This window comes from Bos indicus x Bos taurus, chromosome 1, assembly GCF_003369695.1.
Source record: "Bos indicus x Bos taurus breed Angus x Brahman F1 hybrid chromosome 1, Bos_hybrid_MaternalHap_v2.0, whole genome shotgun sequence".
Lineage (NCBI taxonomy): Eukaryota > Metazoa > Chordata > Mammalia > Artiodactyla > Bovidae > Bos > Bos indicus x Bos taurus.
In genome coordinates this window covers 69,671,779-69,689,872 of record NC_040076.1, presented here as the reverse complement: position 1 = coordinate 69,689,872, position 18,094 = coordinate 69,671,779, and the positions used below count along the sequence as shown (strand labels likewise).

General features: G+C 39.8%; 1 protein-coding gene across 2 annotated transcripts in view; it reads left to right on the top strand.

The window, feature by feature from the left end:
* Window positions 1-1,820: 1,820 nt before the first annotated feature.
* The window catches only part of SNX4 (sorting nexin 4), a 52,976-nt gene continuing 36,702 nt past the window's right edge, over window positions 1,821-18,094 (top strand). The window contains exons 1-2 of one of the 2 annotated variants that reach the window (XM_027536609.1): window positions 1,821-2,051; window positions 13,874-13,995. In XM_027536609.1, the coding sequence (XP_027392410.1) occupies window positions 1,911-2,051; window positions 13,874-13,995 (263 nt within the window). In that variant the 5' untranslated portion in view covers window positions 1,821-1,910. The remainder of the gene's footprint in view (window positions 2,052-13,873; window positions 13,996-18,094) is intronic. The other variant, XM_027536618.1, reaches the window with a different exon arrangement.

The following is an 18,094-nucleotide window of genomic DNA, read 5'->3' as shown; positions in this document are numbered from 1 at the left end:
CTTGGACAGCAGCAAGGAGATCAAATCAGTCAATCCTAAAGGAAATCAACTCTGAATATTCATTGAAAGAACTGATGCTGAAGCTGAAACTCCAATAATTTGGCCACCTGATGAGAAGATCTGACTCATTGGAAAAGACCCTGGAGAGACTGAAAGTAAAAGAAGGGGGCAGCAGACGATGAGATGCTTTGATAGCAACACTGACTCAATGGACATGAATCTGAGCAAATTCCTGGAGACAGTGAAGGACAGAAGAGCCTGGGGTGTGGCAGTCCATGGGGTCTCAGTTGAACACCACTTAGCGACTGAATGACAAAAATTAACAGATACAAATCTGTCCCTGAAAATATATCTGTAAATTAATAAAGTCTTCTGATTTAAAAATGGTTCCTGGAAATTCCTTGGTGGTCCCGTGGTTAGGACTCAGCACTACCACTGTGAAGGGCTGGGGTTCTTCAACCCTTGGTGGGGAAATTAAGATTCCACAAGGCACACAGTGAGGCCACACACACACACACACAAAAACTAAGAACTTGCCTAGCATGGATATTCCCTGAAAAACTGTTTCCATGCCTTGAAACATTAAAGCTTTGCTTATTTATTTGGCAGTGGTGGGTCTCTGTTGCTGCACACGGGCTTTCTCTAGTTGTGGTGCACAGGCTTCTCATTAGTGGCTTCTCTTGTTGAGCAAGGCTCTAGGCATATGGGCTTCAGTAGTTACAGCACAGGGGCTCAGTGCTGCATGTGGGATATTCCTGGATCAGGGATTGGATTTGTGTCCCTTGCACTGCAAGGTGGATTCTTAACCACTGGACTACCAGGGAAGTCCTAAATGCCTTTAAACATTTATTGAGTAAATGTCCTAGGCTTGGTAAGAGAGAACAAATAATACAATAGGGTCCTTGCTTTAAAGGAGTCTGAAGTCTAGTTGGGGCAGACAGACATAAATAAATAATTGTAAAGAAGTATGAGAAAGGTCATAACTGATTTATGAACAAAGTGATATTAGCACTTGGACATAACTTGAGGTTTTAGGGATGAATGGGAAAAATCGCTACCATGCCAAAAGAAGTATCAGGAGGAGGAGAAAAGTGCGTGTTACCGCTTCGAACAGCTAAGTTATTTGGACAGAAAGATCGGTTTCTCTCCTTGAAAACTTGATGAGCAGACTTCCTATACAAGGTACCACAAAGTACCACAATCTGGTACACCCAGCGAGTGTTTCCCGGCAGGTTATCATAGTGAATGCTTGCCTAGGAAACAGGTTCCGAAAATTCAACTTAAGTGTTTACAGAAAATTATCAGATATCACCAGGGCTTCAAGAAACACTTGAAGATAGAACTCAAACACAGCTTCAGTTAAGCGTTTCACTTTTCTCAGAAAAGTGTTTACCTTTTCCTGATTGTGTCACTCAACCTGCCGAAAATTAGTGAGTTACGCGGCTCTGATCTTTCTGGGTGTGTGTTTAGGGGGTGGGGGTGGAGCCAAAAAGGACCCAATGATGGCAGGCAAGATAAAAGGCCAAGAGGGAGCCGTCAGACCACAGCCACGGATTTCTACTGATTTCAGGTTTTCTTTAGGTGATCACCAACCTGAGTGGTTCCAGCACCCACCCTGTCTTCACCTTCCCCTTGCCTTTCTGTCTTTCCCCCACCGGTTCTCCCGGATTCCTGGGTCTCCTGGCTCGGGAGCTGACCACTTTCCTCGCAGGCCCGCCCTTCCCAAGTACCATTCCCAACTGCGGGCCAAGCCCTGGAGCGCTCTCAGCCTGCGCAGCCGTGAGCTAGGCGCGGCGCGGCGGGGCGGGGCGGCCGCAGGCAGAGGGGGCGGGGCCTGGTCGGCGGCCGTGGGTGGGCGGCCCAGGCAAGGCGGCGCCGGCGCAGTGTGTCCGCTGCGCTGAGCCGCAGCCATGGAGCAGGCAGCTCCCGACCCTGAGCGGCTTTGGCAGCCTGCGCCGCTGGAGCCGCTGAGCCACCCCGACGCTGGGCTGGAGTCCATGGTTGGTGAGGAAACGAAGGGGGCCCGGGACGAGGGCCCCGGGGACGGCACGGTGAGGAGAACGGGTGGCAGAGGCCCCCCACCCCCGCGGCCTGGGGCGCGGCCTAGAGGGCAGAATGGACTGGTTTACGCTGACCGCGCGGGTGGGCTCGCTCGGCCGAGAGGCCCCGCGGTGACGGGGAAGCGGGGTGCAGTCAGGTGGGGGAGGCTCGGTGGGAAAAGGGGGTTCTGAGTAGGGGGCGAGCGCCAGGGCTGCGGGACCGCAGGAAGGGTGGAGAGGGCGCGGCCGAGGGAGCGGAGGGGTTCTGTGGGCGCGGCTCGGCGGGCGCGGGCGCGGGGCCCGGAAAGCTCCAGGCTGAGGCAGGTGCGGTTTCAGGGTCGGGAACCCCGGGAGGTTGGACCCTAAGAGGAACGCTGATGTTTCTCGCATCTCTAAGTTGTGCGGAGGAGTAGGCTTAACCGTGGGCGGTGGCAGCGGTGTTTGAGAAAGAAGAGAATGGGGGACTTGAGGAACAAGTTTGGGGCACGAGGGTGTTTGGCTTGGTGCCACCATCGGGAGATGGAATAAAGTGTTAAGAGTCAAGAAAAGGTACAAGTGAAAAAGACTTTTTGGTTGTGTGTTTTTAAATATATTTTTAGTTGGAGGATAATAAAATTGCTTTACTGTATTGTGTTGGTTTCTGTCACACAAGAACGTGAATCAGCCATACGTAAATATACGTATGTCCCCTCCCTCTTGAACCTCCCCCCATCCAAATTCTTATTTGACTTGTAATTTCATCATTTGGGTGTCAGTGCTGTATCTCCCAATGGAGATGTGTCATGGATATCCCATTTATTGGCATTGTGAAGCTCCTTTGGTAGTGATTTTCATTTGCTTGACAGAAGGAGAAAATGCATCATTTTATATTTGTAATTACTTTCATTCCAAAGTGTTTTCACGCATAATGCAAGATGAGTAGACCATGTTAAATAAAGTGATTCGGAAACTCAGTCGAGTATTTATCATCAGACCACCCTAATGAGCCTGTGCAGTGCTCATCCATTTTGATTATTTTTTTCTGAAACAAGTTCTCAATATAAAACTGCCCATCCTTGTGATAAATGGATAAAGAAAAGTTAAAAGTTGTTTGCTGACTGTAACTAGAAAGACAACTAGCTAGGAATTTCAACACTAGTTGAAGTTCAACACTTCACCACTAGCTATTTTAACTAGCTAGGAGTTCAAGGTTTTGCCTACTTAGGGGAAATGTTGAGGTATATAGGATAGCATGAAAACTTCTGTGGGTGAATTTTAAGTTTTTCATTTATTTTCTTCCTAAATTATAGAATTATTTGTGGAGAGGTATCTTATATGAAATGTGAGAGCTGTGTGTGTATTCTGTAGTCCATAAACTTGACTCTTGCATGAATTGCTTTTTTAATGCAGATTCCATTTGTGACTTAGTTTTTCTGTTTCTTCAAAAAACTTTTATCATGAAGTATATAATTAATGCAGAGAAGAGTCTCACAAAGTAAAAATCAGTTTCTTTGAAACCTGTGTATATTCTCCTATGTTACATCTGCTCCCTCGACCATAGAAGTAATTATATTCTGAATTTTGTATTAACAGTTTTCTAGCTTTAAATATACATATAAATGTAAATGTCCCTAAAGAACATGTTGTTTAATTTTACTTCATTTTGGAATTTACATAATCAAACTAGTTTTACTATGACTTCCTTTTTTTGCTCTATACTGTTTTGGGGATTCACCCAAAATGTAACTTAGTTTGTTTTTATAGTCATGAGACTATGTATACCATTTTGTAGGTATTCTACAGTTGATTTCTCTTTTCCTCGTTTTACAGACATTAGGGTTGTTTCAAGATTCTTGCTGTTTCTGAAAGATTACTACCACTATGAACTTCTTACATGTAAGAAATACGTAGTGCAAGTGTCTGTAAACTTAACAGTGGAATTGCTGGATTTTAGGGTGGTAGCATAAGACACGGAGAAGGCAATGGCACCCCACTCCAGTACTCTTGCCTGGAAAATCCCATGGATGGAGGAGCCTGGTGGGCTGCAGTTCATGGTATCGCTAAGAGTCGGGCACGGCTGAGCGACTTCACTTTCACTTTTCACTTTTCATGCATTGGAGAAGGAAATGACAACCCACTCCAGTGTTCTTGCCTGGAGAATCCCAGGGACAGAGGAGCCTGGTGGGCTGCCGTCTATGGGGTCGCACAGAGTCGGACACCACTGAAGCGACTTAGCAGCAGCAGCATAAGACACCGAAGAGTGTGTGTGTGTGCGTGCATGTGTGCGTGCACACGCTGTCAGCCACTCAGTCATGTTTGACTTTGCGACCCCATGGACTGTAGCCCACTAGAATTTTCTAGGCAAGAATATTGGAGCGGATTATTGTTTCCTACTTCAAGGGATTTCCCTACCCAGGGATTGAACCCACGTCTCTTGCATCGGCAGGCAGATTCCTTAGCAGTGTGCCACCTGGACAGCACTGTAGTATAGTAAGTAGTGCCAAGTTGTTTTCTAGAGTGAACATACCAGTTTGTATTCACATCAGTAGTGCCTGCTGCTGTCTATCCTTATCAGCACTTAATATTTTCAGGCTTTAAGTTACTTGCCAACCATATGGAAATGTGTTAAAGCGATTTTAGATTGTTTCAAAGGGTAAGAATCATATCTTTTGTTAGCTGCATCATGAGTTTAATTTTGATTATGACTGAACATTTTGGTAATTTTTTTGTGTGAAAGCCTTTGGATAATTAATATGAAGTTGCAACTATAGTATAAAATCCATTTGTGTTAAGTGATTATACATATCTCATTTAAAATAAAAAACCTGTGTTTGGTTTAAGATATTTGAAATCCCAAAGATGCCATCATACAGTAAGAATTGTAGTTATATAATATTACCTGACTTTTAAATGTGTTGTAAGAGACCATTCGAGACTGCCCAAACTTAGGGTTTCCTCAAACAATGATTTAGTAATTTATAGAGATAATTTAGTAATTTTTAGAAATACAAGCCATTTGGACAAATATTTCAGAATCATCTGGAGCTTATCAACACACACACGTGCATTCACATACACTCTATATATTGTCCCCTGCAGTCTCAGAAGATCTACTCCTTTTCCTGTTTCTATCCCCTCTTCCACTCTAATCCATCCTCAGTTGAGAAGTATTGCAGTAGCCATAGCCACATTGCTACTGTTACTGGTAGATAGGAATGTGGTCTGGGCAGACAGGTAAATTACATTTGTTTGTGCTAGACACTGTGAGGCTCTACTTTTCATTTAATTTTCAAAATTACTCCCAAAAGACATAAAAGACATACAGAGATAAGGAAGCAGAGGCTCTGAGAGAAGTGATTTGGCCAAAGTCACAAACTGGTGACATGGCTGGGATTTGGGCCCAGGTCCTCGTGGCTTTGACATCAGTGCTCTGTTCATGAAACCATGAAGCTTCACTCCCTGCACCCCCCGCCCCCGACCAAAAAAGAAAAAAAAAGATTAAAAATAATCTTGTAAATTGTAAAATACTATACTTAAATATTTTTTTGTTTTATTAAGATTTAAGTTGTTATTTTAAGAAGAAAAGAGCTCTGAATAATGTGTTGACTTATCAATGACTTTTTCACCATAAAAGCATCTATACAGATAGTGTGCAGAAATGACAAAAAGCCTCATCAGCCTTATTTTTGACTCTACATTTTGGTTGGAGAGTAAATTGTGCTAGTTGCCCTACACCGAGGGATGGTAGAAACAAGCACTGCCAAGGTTGCAGATGTTTTCCAGTTTTAAACATCACTGATTTTAACAGTCTTTAAATTCTGTTGTAAACTCTATTCTCTTGTTTTCGTTTCTGTGAGTCTTCATCCTCTTCCTTTCCAATGTCTAGTTAGAAGTTTCCCTTTCTTTCTTTCTTTCTGTACTTTTTCCTTACGAGGAAGAGGGTATTTTTTTTTTTAAGTATTGTCGGTTTTATTTAAAGAAGTTTAGAATATGAAGAATGAGGGAGGACCACAATCTTCAAGAGAGTAGCAATCAGTCCTGGCGAGGACGCAGCAAGGGAATGGGAGTAAAAATGCTGCTTTTTTGGGGCTGGAAGATTCCACTGAGATGGCAGTTAACAGTATTTGCTCAGAGAACTGCTTCCTGAGGGATTCAGTGTCTCTCTTTTGTAGGGAGGGTTCTTTAGGCCTCTGAGTGCTTCTGGGGCTAAGAGGGCTTGAGCAACCATTGCTTGAACAATGCCTGTACACTGTTAGTTCCTTCACAGGTTGGCAGCAGAAAGCTCAGTGGAGGGGTCCAGAAGGGAGTGGAGGAAGGTTTGAGACATATATGGTAAAGATAATATGAAAAAGGAAGTGCATAGGCAGAGTTACAGAAAGTTTAGGGCTTCCCTGGTGGCTCAGCTGGTGAAGAATCCGCCTGCAGCGCAGTAGACCCGGTTCAGTCCCTCAGTCGGGAAGATCTGAAGGGGAGGGCATGGCAACCCCCTCCAGTATTCTTGCCTGGAGAATCCCCAAGGATAGAGGAGCCTGGCGGGCTACAGAAACGGAGGTCGCAAAGAGTCAGACATGACTGAGCGACTAAGCACACCCGACACAGCAAGTTATTAAATAATTCTCAAGAATTGCTTTCCTCACTTTCTACTTCAGCAGCTCTCAGTTACCTTTTGAAGGCAACTCATGGTGCAGAATACGTTTTTACATCATAGTCAGAACACATGTACTTGTATACATAAGCATTGTTTCAACTCAGTCATGGCTGACTCTGACCCCAGGGACTTTAGCCCACCAGGCTTCTGTGACCATGGGATTTCCCAGACAAGAATACTGGAGTGGGTTGCCATTTCCTTCTACAAGGGGTCATCCAGTCCACGAATTGAACCTGTGTCTCCTGCATTGCAGGTGGATTCTTTACCACTGAATGACCAGGGAAGACCATGGGAAATAAGATATTTGCATTTATTATGTATTTTTTATTAAAAAAAATTTTTTTTAATGTGGACTATTTTTGAAGTCTTTACTGATTTTTTTTACAGTATTACTTGTTTTTTGTTTTTTGGCCACAAAGCTTGTGGGATCTTAGCTTCCTGACCAGGGATTGAATCTGTGCCCCTGCATTGAAAGGCGAATTCTTAAGCACTGGACCACCAGGGAAGCCCCTACATTTAAAGCCCCTACATTTATTATCTTAACTATTTTTAGCTGATTTTTTTCTGTTATAGTTTATGCTTTCTTATTTTGGTTTCTGGTTTTGGATTTTCCTTTGTGGACCATAGTTTCTTTGGTTTTATCCTCTATAATGATTTTGAAGGCATGTCTTTTTTTCTTCCCCAAGACATAATTGAGACATATTATTTATGTAAATGTAATGCCATTAAATTTTTTGAAGTAATTTATAGAAATGATCTCAAATTTATAAGCAAGTACAGTACAAAGAATTGTTTCCCTTGAAATATTTGCGAATAAACTGCTGTTTATCTTATCCCCAGAACATTTAGTATATATTTCAAGGGCAAAAAAGGACATTCTGTATAATCACAGAGCTTCTATCAAAAGCATTGATAAATTATTATTATCTAATCCTCAGACTTCATGTAAGTTTTGCCAGTTGTACCAACAGCGTTCTTCAGAACAAAATAATTCAGTCCAGACTCAAGTATTACATCTAGTTGCATTGTCTCTTTAGTCTCCTCCCATCTGAAAGTGTTTCTTGGTCTTTGCTTTCATGACTTTGACCCTTTTCTATATTAGCAACCAGTTATTTTTGTAGAATGCCCTTCAGTTTGGGTTTGCCTGATGTTTTCTCATGGTTAAATTCAGGTTGTGCTTCTTTGGCAGAAATTGCCACTAATATGATGCTGTGTTCTTCTAATTGCTTCTTACCAGTTTGCACATGATTCAGGTTTGATCACTTTCTCTGCTAGTCTTCTCCAATATAAAGTTCTCTTTTCTTCTTTGTGATTAACTTTCTGGGGTATACTTTTTTTTTTTCTTCCTGTTTTATTGAGGTCTAATTGGCATACACAACTATATATGTTTAAGGCATACAGTATAGTGATTGGACTTACATTCATCATGAAATGAATGTCCATCATCTCATATAGATACAATATTAAGAAATAGAAAAAATACATTTTTTTCTTGTGACGAGAATGCTTAAGGTTTACTCTCTTAACAATTCTCATAAATAACATACATCAGTGTTAATTTATCATGTTGTACATTATATCCCTAGTACTCTTTATAACTTTGTACCTTTTGATTCTTTGATCCAGTTTCTTTTTTCCCCATCCCCTGCGTCTGGTAACTACAAATCTGATCTCGTTTTGTGAAGACATACTTTGAAACTAGAAAAATACTTTGTTCCTCATCAAAATTTCTATTTACTTGTCTGTTTCATTATGGACTGATGGGTTTTATTTTTTAAACTTTATTAAGATATGATTTATACACCATAAAATTCACTCTGTAAGTATATAAATTCAGTAATTTGTAGTAAGGGCTTCACTGGTGCCTCAGATGTAAAGAATCTTCCTGCAGTGCAGAAGACCTGGCTCTGATCCCTGGGTCAGGAAGATCCCCTGGAGAAGGAAATGGCAACCCACTCTAGTATTCTTGCCTGGAGAATTGCATGGACAGAGGAGCCTGGCCGGCTACAGTCCATGGGGGTCTCAGAGTTAGATTTACAGAATTGCACTGCCATCACTACAACCTAGTTTTCGAACTTTTCTGATTTTTTTTTTAATTACTGAATAGCATTCAGTTGTATGGATGTATCACTTTTTGTTTATTCACCATTTGATGCAAGTTATTTTCAGCTTTTATATTATGAATATTATTGCTGTGTTGAACATTCATTCACATTCAAGTCTTTGTGTGGATGTATGTTTACATTTCTCTTGAGTTAAATTTGTAGCAGTATAATTGCTGGGTTATATGGTAAATTTTAACTTTTTGTTTTAAGAAACTGCCACTCTTTTCCCAAGGGGCTGTACCATTTAACATTACCACCAGCAATTACGAGGCTCACTTTTCTCCACATCCCTGCCAGTACTTGGCAGTGTCTGTCTTTCGGATTATAACCATTCTAGGGGATGTGAAGTGGTTTTAATTTGCATTTTTTAAATGACTGATGGTGTTGAACATCTTTTCATGTGCTTATTTCCATTTGCATGTCTTTTTTGGTGAAATTCTATTCGGGTCTTTTGCTTATTAAAATTGGGTGGTGTTTCTTTTTATTGAAGGTGCTTCCTGCGTGGCTTAGTGGTAAAGAATCTGCCTGCCAGTGCAGGAGACACAGGTTTGATCCCTGCTTGGGAAGATTCTCTGGAGTAGGAAATGGCAACTTGCTTCATCTTGCCTAGAAGATTGCATCTACAGAGGAGCCTTGTGGGCTATATATAGTCCATGGGGTCGCAGAGTCGGACACGACTGAGCACATAAGCACATGTTGTTCAGTTAGTCTGGATATTTGTTTTTTTAATCAAATAATGAGATTTGCAGATATTTCCCCTGGGCCATGACTTTTTACTTTTTCTTAATGTTATCTTTGAAAGTTTAGCAATAGTTTTCAATTTTGATGAAGACTAGGAGATCAGGTTTTTGTTTTTGTTTTTCTTTTATAGATTGTGCTTATAAGAACGCTTTGCTTATCCCAGGATCATGTTTTGTCTTTTTTTTGACCTTCCCCAGATGGCTTATGGGATTTTAGTTCTCTGACCAGGGATGGAAACTGGGTCCTTGGTGGTGAAAGCATATGAATCCTAACCACTGGATTGCCAGGGAATTCCCCAGGTTTTGCTTTTACATCTGAGTATGTAAACCATTTTGAGTTAATTTCTATGTACAATGTGAGTAAAGGGTCTAGTTCTGGGGTTTTTTCCTTGGTCTGTGGCTACTCAGTTGCCCCTGCTCTATATGTTGAAAAGACTCTCCCTGTTGAATTGCCTTGGTGTGTTTATTAAAATCACTTGACCTTAAATATAAGGGTTTATTTCTGGATTCTCAGTTCTGTTCCATTGATCCATTGATGTCTAAGCCTATCCTGCCAGTGTCCCCACTGTCTTGATTAGTTTAGCTTTTTAATAAATTTTGAAACGAGATAGTATAGATCCTGCAACTTGTTATTTTTCAAAACTATTTTGGCTATTCTAGGTCCTTTGTATTTCCATATAAATTGTAGGAACAGAGCATCAGTTTCTACAAAAAAAACAACAACACAAAAATCCCTTCTGGATAAAGTTATCTTTAAAGGAACAGTGTGTTAGTATTTTTATAATATTTCAAGCATTCTATATGCATGATGTTCCTTTGTCATTTGGACTTTATATTATTGTGAAATCTAGGGCAAATCTGGTCTTTATTCTTTGGTAGTGATTGTGCTTTTTATTTTCCTGTCTTAATCTTTTTAGGATTTTTTTCCTTTATGCTGAAGATGTTTAATTTTCTAATTCATTATACATGGACCACATGCCTTTCAATTTGGAGCTGTAGAAATATTTTTCAATCCAGAAAGAATTTTTGTTGGTTTCTTTTTTATTATACTGGTGATTATTATTTCTGTTCTGTTTCCTCCAATTTCTTCTTTAAGAACTATAATTTAAGCATTGATTCTTCTTTTTCCTTTTTTAAAAAAATCATCTTTCATCATTTTCACTTTTCTGGATGGTGAGAATTCCTCAAGCAAACTCAACCACTGAACTCTGCACTTTGAACCACTGAACTCAAGCACTTTGTCTCAGTTATCTTCCCATTCCTAATGACTGGCACTGTAGATACTCAGTAATCATTCAGTTATTGAATTAATAGTTTCTTATCATTCCTTTTATCACTATTAACCTGTCTTATGCTTGCTTTTACTGTTTCACTGTTTCAGCATTATTTATTCATTTATGGCTGCACTGGATTTTCATTGCGGGCATGGGCTTTCTTCTAGTTGTGACAAGCAGGTGCTGTTCTCTTCTTGTGGTTTTCAGGCTTCTCATTGCTGTGGTTTCTCTTGTTGCAGAGCACAGGCTTTAGGGCACATGGGTTTCAGTAGTTGCAATTTGAGGGCTCTAGAGCGCGGGCTCAGTAGTCGTGGCACACAGGTCTAGTTGCCCCGCAGCATGTAGAATCTTCTTGGACCAAGGATCGAACCCGTGTCCTCTGCATTGGCAGATGGATTCTTATCCACTGAGCCTCCAGGGAAGTCCTTGCAGTATTTTAAAAACTTATAGTAGATTGATTTTGGGGCTTGCCTGGTGGCTTAGATGGTAAAGAATCTGCCTGCAACGCAGGAGACCTAGGTTTGATCTCTGGGTTGGGAAGTTCATTGGAGAAAGGAATGACAACCCACTCCAATATTCTTGCCTGGAATATCCCATGGATGGAGGAGCCTGGTGGGCTATAGTCCATAGGTTCGCAGAATTGGGCATGACTGAAGTAACTTGGCACACACGCACACAGATTGATTTTTGCTCATTGACTTGAAATAAAAAATTTCATCAACCTTTTAAATATGTCCACTTTTTTATATTTATTTGGTCTTAAGTCAGGTAGGAAGTAGTGATTCACCTATCAAGCATCTACATTTGGGATGTTATTCTTTGAATGTAAGTATAGGATACAAGTGTAGCATCATTCTTTAATGATGTTCTTTACTCTGATGAGAAGTCCACTTTAATACATCTAAAGCATTGTGTTTCACCAATACAACATTGTAAATCAACTGTACTTCAATTTAAGGTAAATACATAAAATATTCTCTCTCTCTTTAAAACACACTCCTAGTCTCATCTTCCAGTCATCAAGTTTATCCATTTCTAAATCTTTTGAATGTGTCCTTTTAACATTAGTTATGCTATTCTTGGCACTGTTTGTACTTTAGTATGACAGTATTAGCAATTTTATATCATCTACCAATCCCTGCTGATATCTTTAGTTTTTATGATAGTTGATTTTATACTTTTATTTTTCCCTTCTGTGTAATTATTTGGATGGCATAATGGGGTAAATTTATGATTCATGTGCACTGTCTTTTTGGTGGGAAATAATTTATCAGTTTTTGATTCTAGAATTCAGAGAATTTTTCAGTGTAGTACATGATGATAAATCAGTGCTTGGCTGTGGGCCAAAATGTTTTATATGTATAATCTCAGCCAGTGAGGGCTTCATCATCCTGATGTTGGGTGGTTTATGCTTATGTAATTTCTTGAGCTTTCTTTTAGTTGAATGGTTTTTCTCTCTTATTTTCTCTTTTAATACCTGGACATAAAACTTACATTTTATAAAACTGTCTTGTTTGGCAACAGAGTAGTTTTGTTTTGGGTTCATTTTTAGTTCTCTGTCCTTTATTTTCTTTTAGCATTTTTACATCTATTATTCTTCAGCGTTTTGGGGTACTTTCTAAGCATGTCGTCTTGATTCATCACTGATTCAATTTTGGGTATTGTCACATAGCTTATTCTGTCTTCATAGCACATAGCTTTAATTTCCTGTGTAAAGTATCATGGATTTTTATTGCATACTGCTTTTTCTTTTAACTTGTTGGTATATCCATCTTTTTACTTATATCTCTTCTTCACAAACCACCCCCAGTTTTAATACAGTACAATGCTTTTTAATTAAAATCCACCTCTGAACTTTGAAAGTTCAGGGAGAAAAAAAAAGCAAGGGAACAAAAAGAAAAGCACAGCAGTTATCGCATGGCCTCACTGTGTCTTTCTTGTTTAAACTTGGAGCTAGTTTGGGTGTATTCAAGACGCTTCTTCAGTGGCAGGACTTCCCCGGTGGCTCAGAAGGTAAAGTGTCTGCCTACAATGCAGGAGACCCAGATTTGATCCCTGGGTTGGGAAGATCCTCTGGAGAAGGAAATGGCAACCCACTCCAGTACTCTTGCCTGGAAAATCCCGTGGATGGAGGAGCGTGGTGGGCTACAGACCATGGGGTCGCAAAGAGTTGGACAGGACTGAGCGACTTCACTTTGACTTTCTTCAGTGGCACAAAGAACCTGTGAACCACCAAGTGATGTTGTTTGATACAGACCTGGGGATGATCTAGCAAGAAAAGAAAGAGGTTTCCTGTTCTTAAAACCTGCTGTCTCAGATAGACAGGGTCCTGTGTATAGCACAGGGAACTCTATTCATTATCCTGTAATAAACTATAATCACAAATAATATGAAAAAGAATATATATTAAAGAATATCTTTGCTGTATACCAGGAACTAAGACAACATTGTAAATCAACTATACTTCAATAAAAAATGAATAAATCAATAAAAGCAATATTTATAAAAAAGAAAAACCTGCTATCTCACAGTGAAGCCTGTTAACCACTGCCAAAAAGTTTATGCAAATTTATGATCAAATATGTAATGGCTCCTTTTTAAAAATTAACCTTCTTTTAAAAAAATTTAAAATTCAGCTTTAATTTTTAAAGCTGAAAATCTCACCTTTTGTCATATAGCATTTTATATTTGATTTGACTGGTAAAATAAAAAGATGTCAGTATTGAGGATCATTCGTCTTTATAAACAGTGTTTTTAAATTTTTTCTTACGTATTTTTATACAGATTTATTCTTGGTCATTTAAGTGATATGTATACTTTTTATTTTAATTTTTTTCTCCTATAATCATGCCTACATTTTAATAATTAAATCTATGGCACTTGCTAAAATAGCTCCTGGAAAAGTTTAATGTGCTACATGCTGATAAAAAGAGGCATATCATTTGCTGATGTCGTTTAGCAACCACTAGTAATGCAAGAGATATAAAAAAGTAACCTGAGATATGTACTAATAATGGATTTGATTATAATAGTTGGGTTTTTTTTCAGTATCATTTAAAAAGTTTTTTGTTGTTCTATTTTTATTCAGATGACAGAAAATAATTTTTCGTTGAAGAAGATAGAAATTAGTGTTTCAGAAGCAGAAAAGCGAACTGGAAGAAATGCCATGAACATGCAGGAAACATATACTGCTTACCTCATTGAAACAAGGTGAGTGATGAGAATTATGTCTGAGGTTAGAAAAAGCTTTGGTAGCTGTTGATGTAAATTCTGTTGTATAATGGAATCATTTACAGGTCATTGTCTTTTAGTTTCTTTACTTTTTAACAGGTGACAAGGTTTTCTTTTACTCTGGTACTCTTAGTAGCTAAATTTGAATGTATTAATTTTGGAGGGAGAACAAAGGTTACTGGATGTTACTTGATGCTTGCTTTAGTGTCAAGTAACATCCAGATCCCATCCACATCACAGGCCTGCCCATGCGGGAGACACGGGTTTGTCCCTGGTTTGGGAAGATCCCACGTGCCTCAGAGTAACTAAGCTCATGTGCCACAACTGCCGAGTCTGTGCTCGAGAGCTCGGGAGCCATGACTTCTGAGCCCACGGGCCACAACTACTGAAGCCCGGCCCCTAGAGCCTGTGCTCCACAGCAAGAGAAGCCGCCGTGCACCGCAACTAGAGAAAAGCCCACACAGCAGGGAAGACTCAGCACAGCCCCAAATAAAATTATTTATTTAAAAAACTCACCAGAAAAGTCTTTTACTTCATAAGGAAAAAGTTAAATGAATTAAACTGTTTGTCCAGAGAAAAGCAAAGGATGTGTGTGTGTGTGCGGTCATGTCTGACTCTTTGTGACCTACCAGGCTTCTCTGTCCATGGAATTCCCAGGCAAGAATACTGGAGTGGGTTGCCATTTCCTCCTCCAGGGCCTCTTCCTGACCTCTTCCTGACCTAGGGATCGAACCCACATCTCTTGCGTCTCCTGCATTGGCAGGTGGATTCTTTACCACTGCACCACCTGGGAATTTTGCTTATTATAAATAGTTTATATAAAGACTATACTGACAAGCTCTTTTCTTTCTGTGAACTGAGAAGAAATGCTTTCAGTTAAAACAAATAGGGGGGGCTTCCCTGGTAGTCCATTAAGACTCTGTGCTTCCAGTGCGAGGTGTGCAGGTTTGATCCCTGGTTGGGGAATTAGATCTCACATGCTGTGCAGTGTGGCCGGAATATAAAAAAAATGAATAAAAAAGTATAATTCATATTTTTATAGAAAAGTAGAGGGCCTTGCCTGGTGGGTCAGGGAAGTATCCTGCCTATGTACATACATGCATATGTTTCAGAGAGATTTTTAAGTTAATTTAAAAAAAGTATGATCCCATGAGAGGTTTTTTTTTTAAGTTAAATTAGCTATTTTAAAATATCATACTTTAGAAATTTGTATTGGCTCTAGCTTTTTAAGTAAATTCTTAAAGCTAAAAAGGATATTTTTAGTATATGCCTGTTTCTTCATCCAGTTGAACAATGAAATTAGCTGTTGATTAGCTTTACTGCTAGAAGAACCTCTTCATTTCAATAATGTGGAATAATTTATAGCTGTTTACTCTTTATTTATTATAGTTGTTTACTCTTGACTTTGAAATGAATAGAGAATTATAATTCAAAAGTTGGAGTTAGAAGTGACCATCAGATCAGATCAGATCAGTAGCTCAGTCGTGTCCGACTCTTTGCGACCCCATGAATTGCAGCACGCCAGGCCTCCCTGTCCATCACCAACTCCCGGAGTTCACTGAGACTGATGTCCATTGAGTCAGTGATGCCATCCAGCCATCTCATCCTCTGTCGTCCCTTTCTCCTGCCCCCAATCCCTCCCATCATCAGAGTCTTTTCCAATGAGTCAACTCTTCGCACGAGGTGGCCAAAGTACTGGAGTTTCAGCTTTAGCATCATTCCTTGCAAAGAAATCCCAGGGCTGATCTCCTTCAGAATGGACTGGTTGGATCTCCTTGCAGTCTCTGGATAAATATCTAAGTGAATCATCAGTAAATAATGTGGTACATAAAAGATATTCAGTTGACTTTCACACTTATATTTCATTTATTTTAAAACAGTGATTCTTAAACTTTAAAATATATAGGAATCACTTGGAAAATTTGTTAAGCTACAGAATTTTGAGTGGGGTCCAGGAATTAACACATTTTAAGCTTAAGTTCCAAGTGTTTTTGAAGCAAATGAGCCATGGACCATAGTTTTATCTTTCAAATACAAAAGCTTTACATTTTAAGGTAGTCAAATTTATCTTTCTTCTTTATGACTTGTGTTTTCCCTGTCTTAAATTCTTGCCTATCCCATATCATATACACGTCCACTTTGAGAAATACTGTTTATAGATACTGTTTATAAATAGATTATTTTGTCAGTACTATAACTGACCTTCAGCAACCACAGAACCCTGGAATTTATTATTTTGGTCATGTAGAATTCTTGCTGTAATTCAGTGTTATGCAGAGTATCTTGGACACTATGAATATTGTTGAGCCTTGACATTGACTAAAAGTTCAACTTTATCACATAGCTCATCTCTTCTGTGGACACAAGAAGAAAGTCAGTTTAGCAGTTGCCTATTGTGTTACAGTTTAATAGGCTAAAATTAATAAGGCTAAGGTCATTGATTTTAATTTTTCCAGAGATTTTTATGTTTTCCTGTTCATAAAGTATGAACCCTTTTAAAATAGGTAAGAATATTGTATGTATTAATAGGTAAGAAAGCTTTTGTCCTGGGAAGCTGTATGATGTCTTAATTCTTCTAATTTGTAAAGCAGGGCTAAAGATCCTATATACTTAGTCAAATGAAATGGTTTAAACGGTTAAATTTAATTTAAATGTTGCATGTGAAACCACTTCAGTTCACTTCATTTTAGTCGCTCAGTCATGTCCGACTCTTTGTGACCCCATGAATCACAGCACACCAGGCCTCCCTGTCTATCACCAACTCCCGGAGTTCACTCAAACTCAGGTCCATCGAGTCGGTGATGCCATCCAGCCATCTCATCCTCTGTTGTCCCCCTTTCCTCCTGCCCCCAATCCCTCCCAGCATCAGGGTCTTTTCCAATGAGTCAACTCTTCGCATGAGATAGCCAAAGTACTGGAGTTTCAGCTTTAGCATCATTCCTTCCAAAGAACACTCAGGGCTGATCTCCTTTAGAATAGACTGGTTGGATCTCCTTGCAGTCCAACGGACTCTCAAGAGTCTTCTCTAACACCACAGTTAAAAAGCATCAATTCTTCGGCGCTCAGCTTTCTTCACAGTCCAACTCTCACATCCATACATGACCATTGGAAAAACCATAGCCTTGACTAGATGGACCTTTGTTGACAAAGTAATGTCTCTGCTTTTGAATATGCTATCTAGGTTGGTCATAACTTTTCTTCCAAGGAGGAAGCGTCTTTTAATTTCATGGCTGCAGTCACCATCTGCAGTGATTTTGGAGCCCCCAAAAATGAAGTCTGACACTGTTTCCACTGTTTCCCCATCTATTTCCCATGAAGTGGGGACCGGATGCCATGATCTTAGTTTTCTCAATGTTGAGCTTTAAGCCAACTTTTGCCACTCTCCTCTTTCACTTTCATCAAGAGGCTTTTTAGTTCCTCTTCACTTTCTGCCATAAGGGTGGTGTCATCTGCATATCTGAGGTTATTGATATTTCTCCCGGCAATCTTGATTCCAACTTGTGCTTCTTCCAGCCCAGTGTTTCTCATGATGTACTCTCCTGACTTCCCTTGTGGCTCAGATGGTAAAGTGTCTGCCTACAATGCGGGAGACCTGGGTTCGATCCCTGGGTCAGGAAGATCCTCTGGAGAAGGAAATTGTAACCCACTCCAGTACCCTTGCCTGGAAAATCCCATGGACAGAGGAGTGTGGTAGACTACAGTCCACGGGGTCGCAAAGAGTCAGACACAACTGAGCGACTTTCACTTCACTTCACTCTGCATATAAGTTAAATAAACAGGGTGACAATATACAGCCTTGACTTACTCCTTTTCCTATTTGGAACCAGTCTGTTGCTCCATGTCCAATTCTAACTGTTGCTTCCTAACCTGCATATAGGTTTCTCAAGAGGCAGGTCAGGTGGTCTGGTATTCCCATCTCTTTCAAAATTTTCCACAGTTTATTGTGATCCACACAGTCAAAGGCTTTGGCATAGTCAATAAAGCAGAAATAGATGTTTTTCTGGAACTCTTTTGGTTTTTCCATGATCCAGCGGATGTTGGCAATTTGATCTCTGGTTCCTTTGTCTTTTCTAAAACC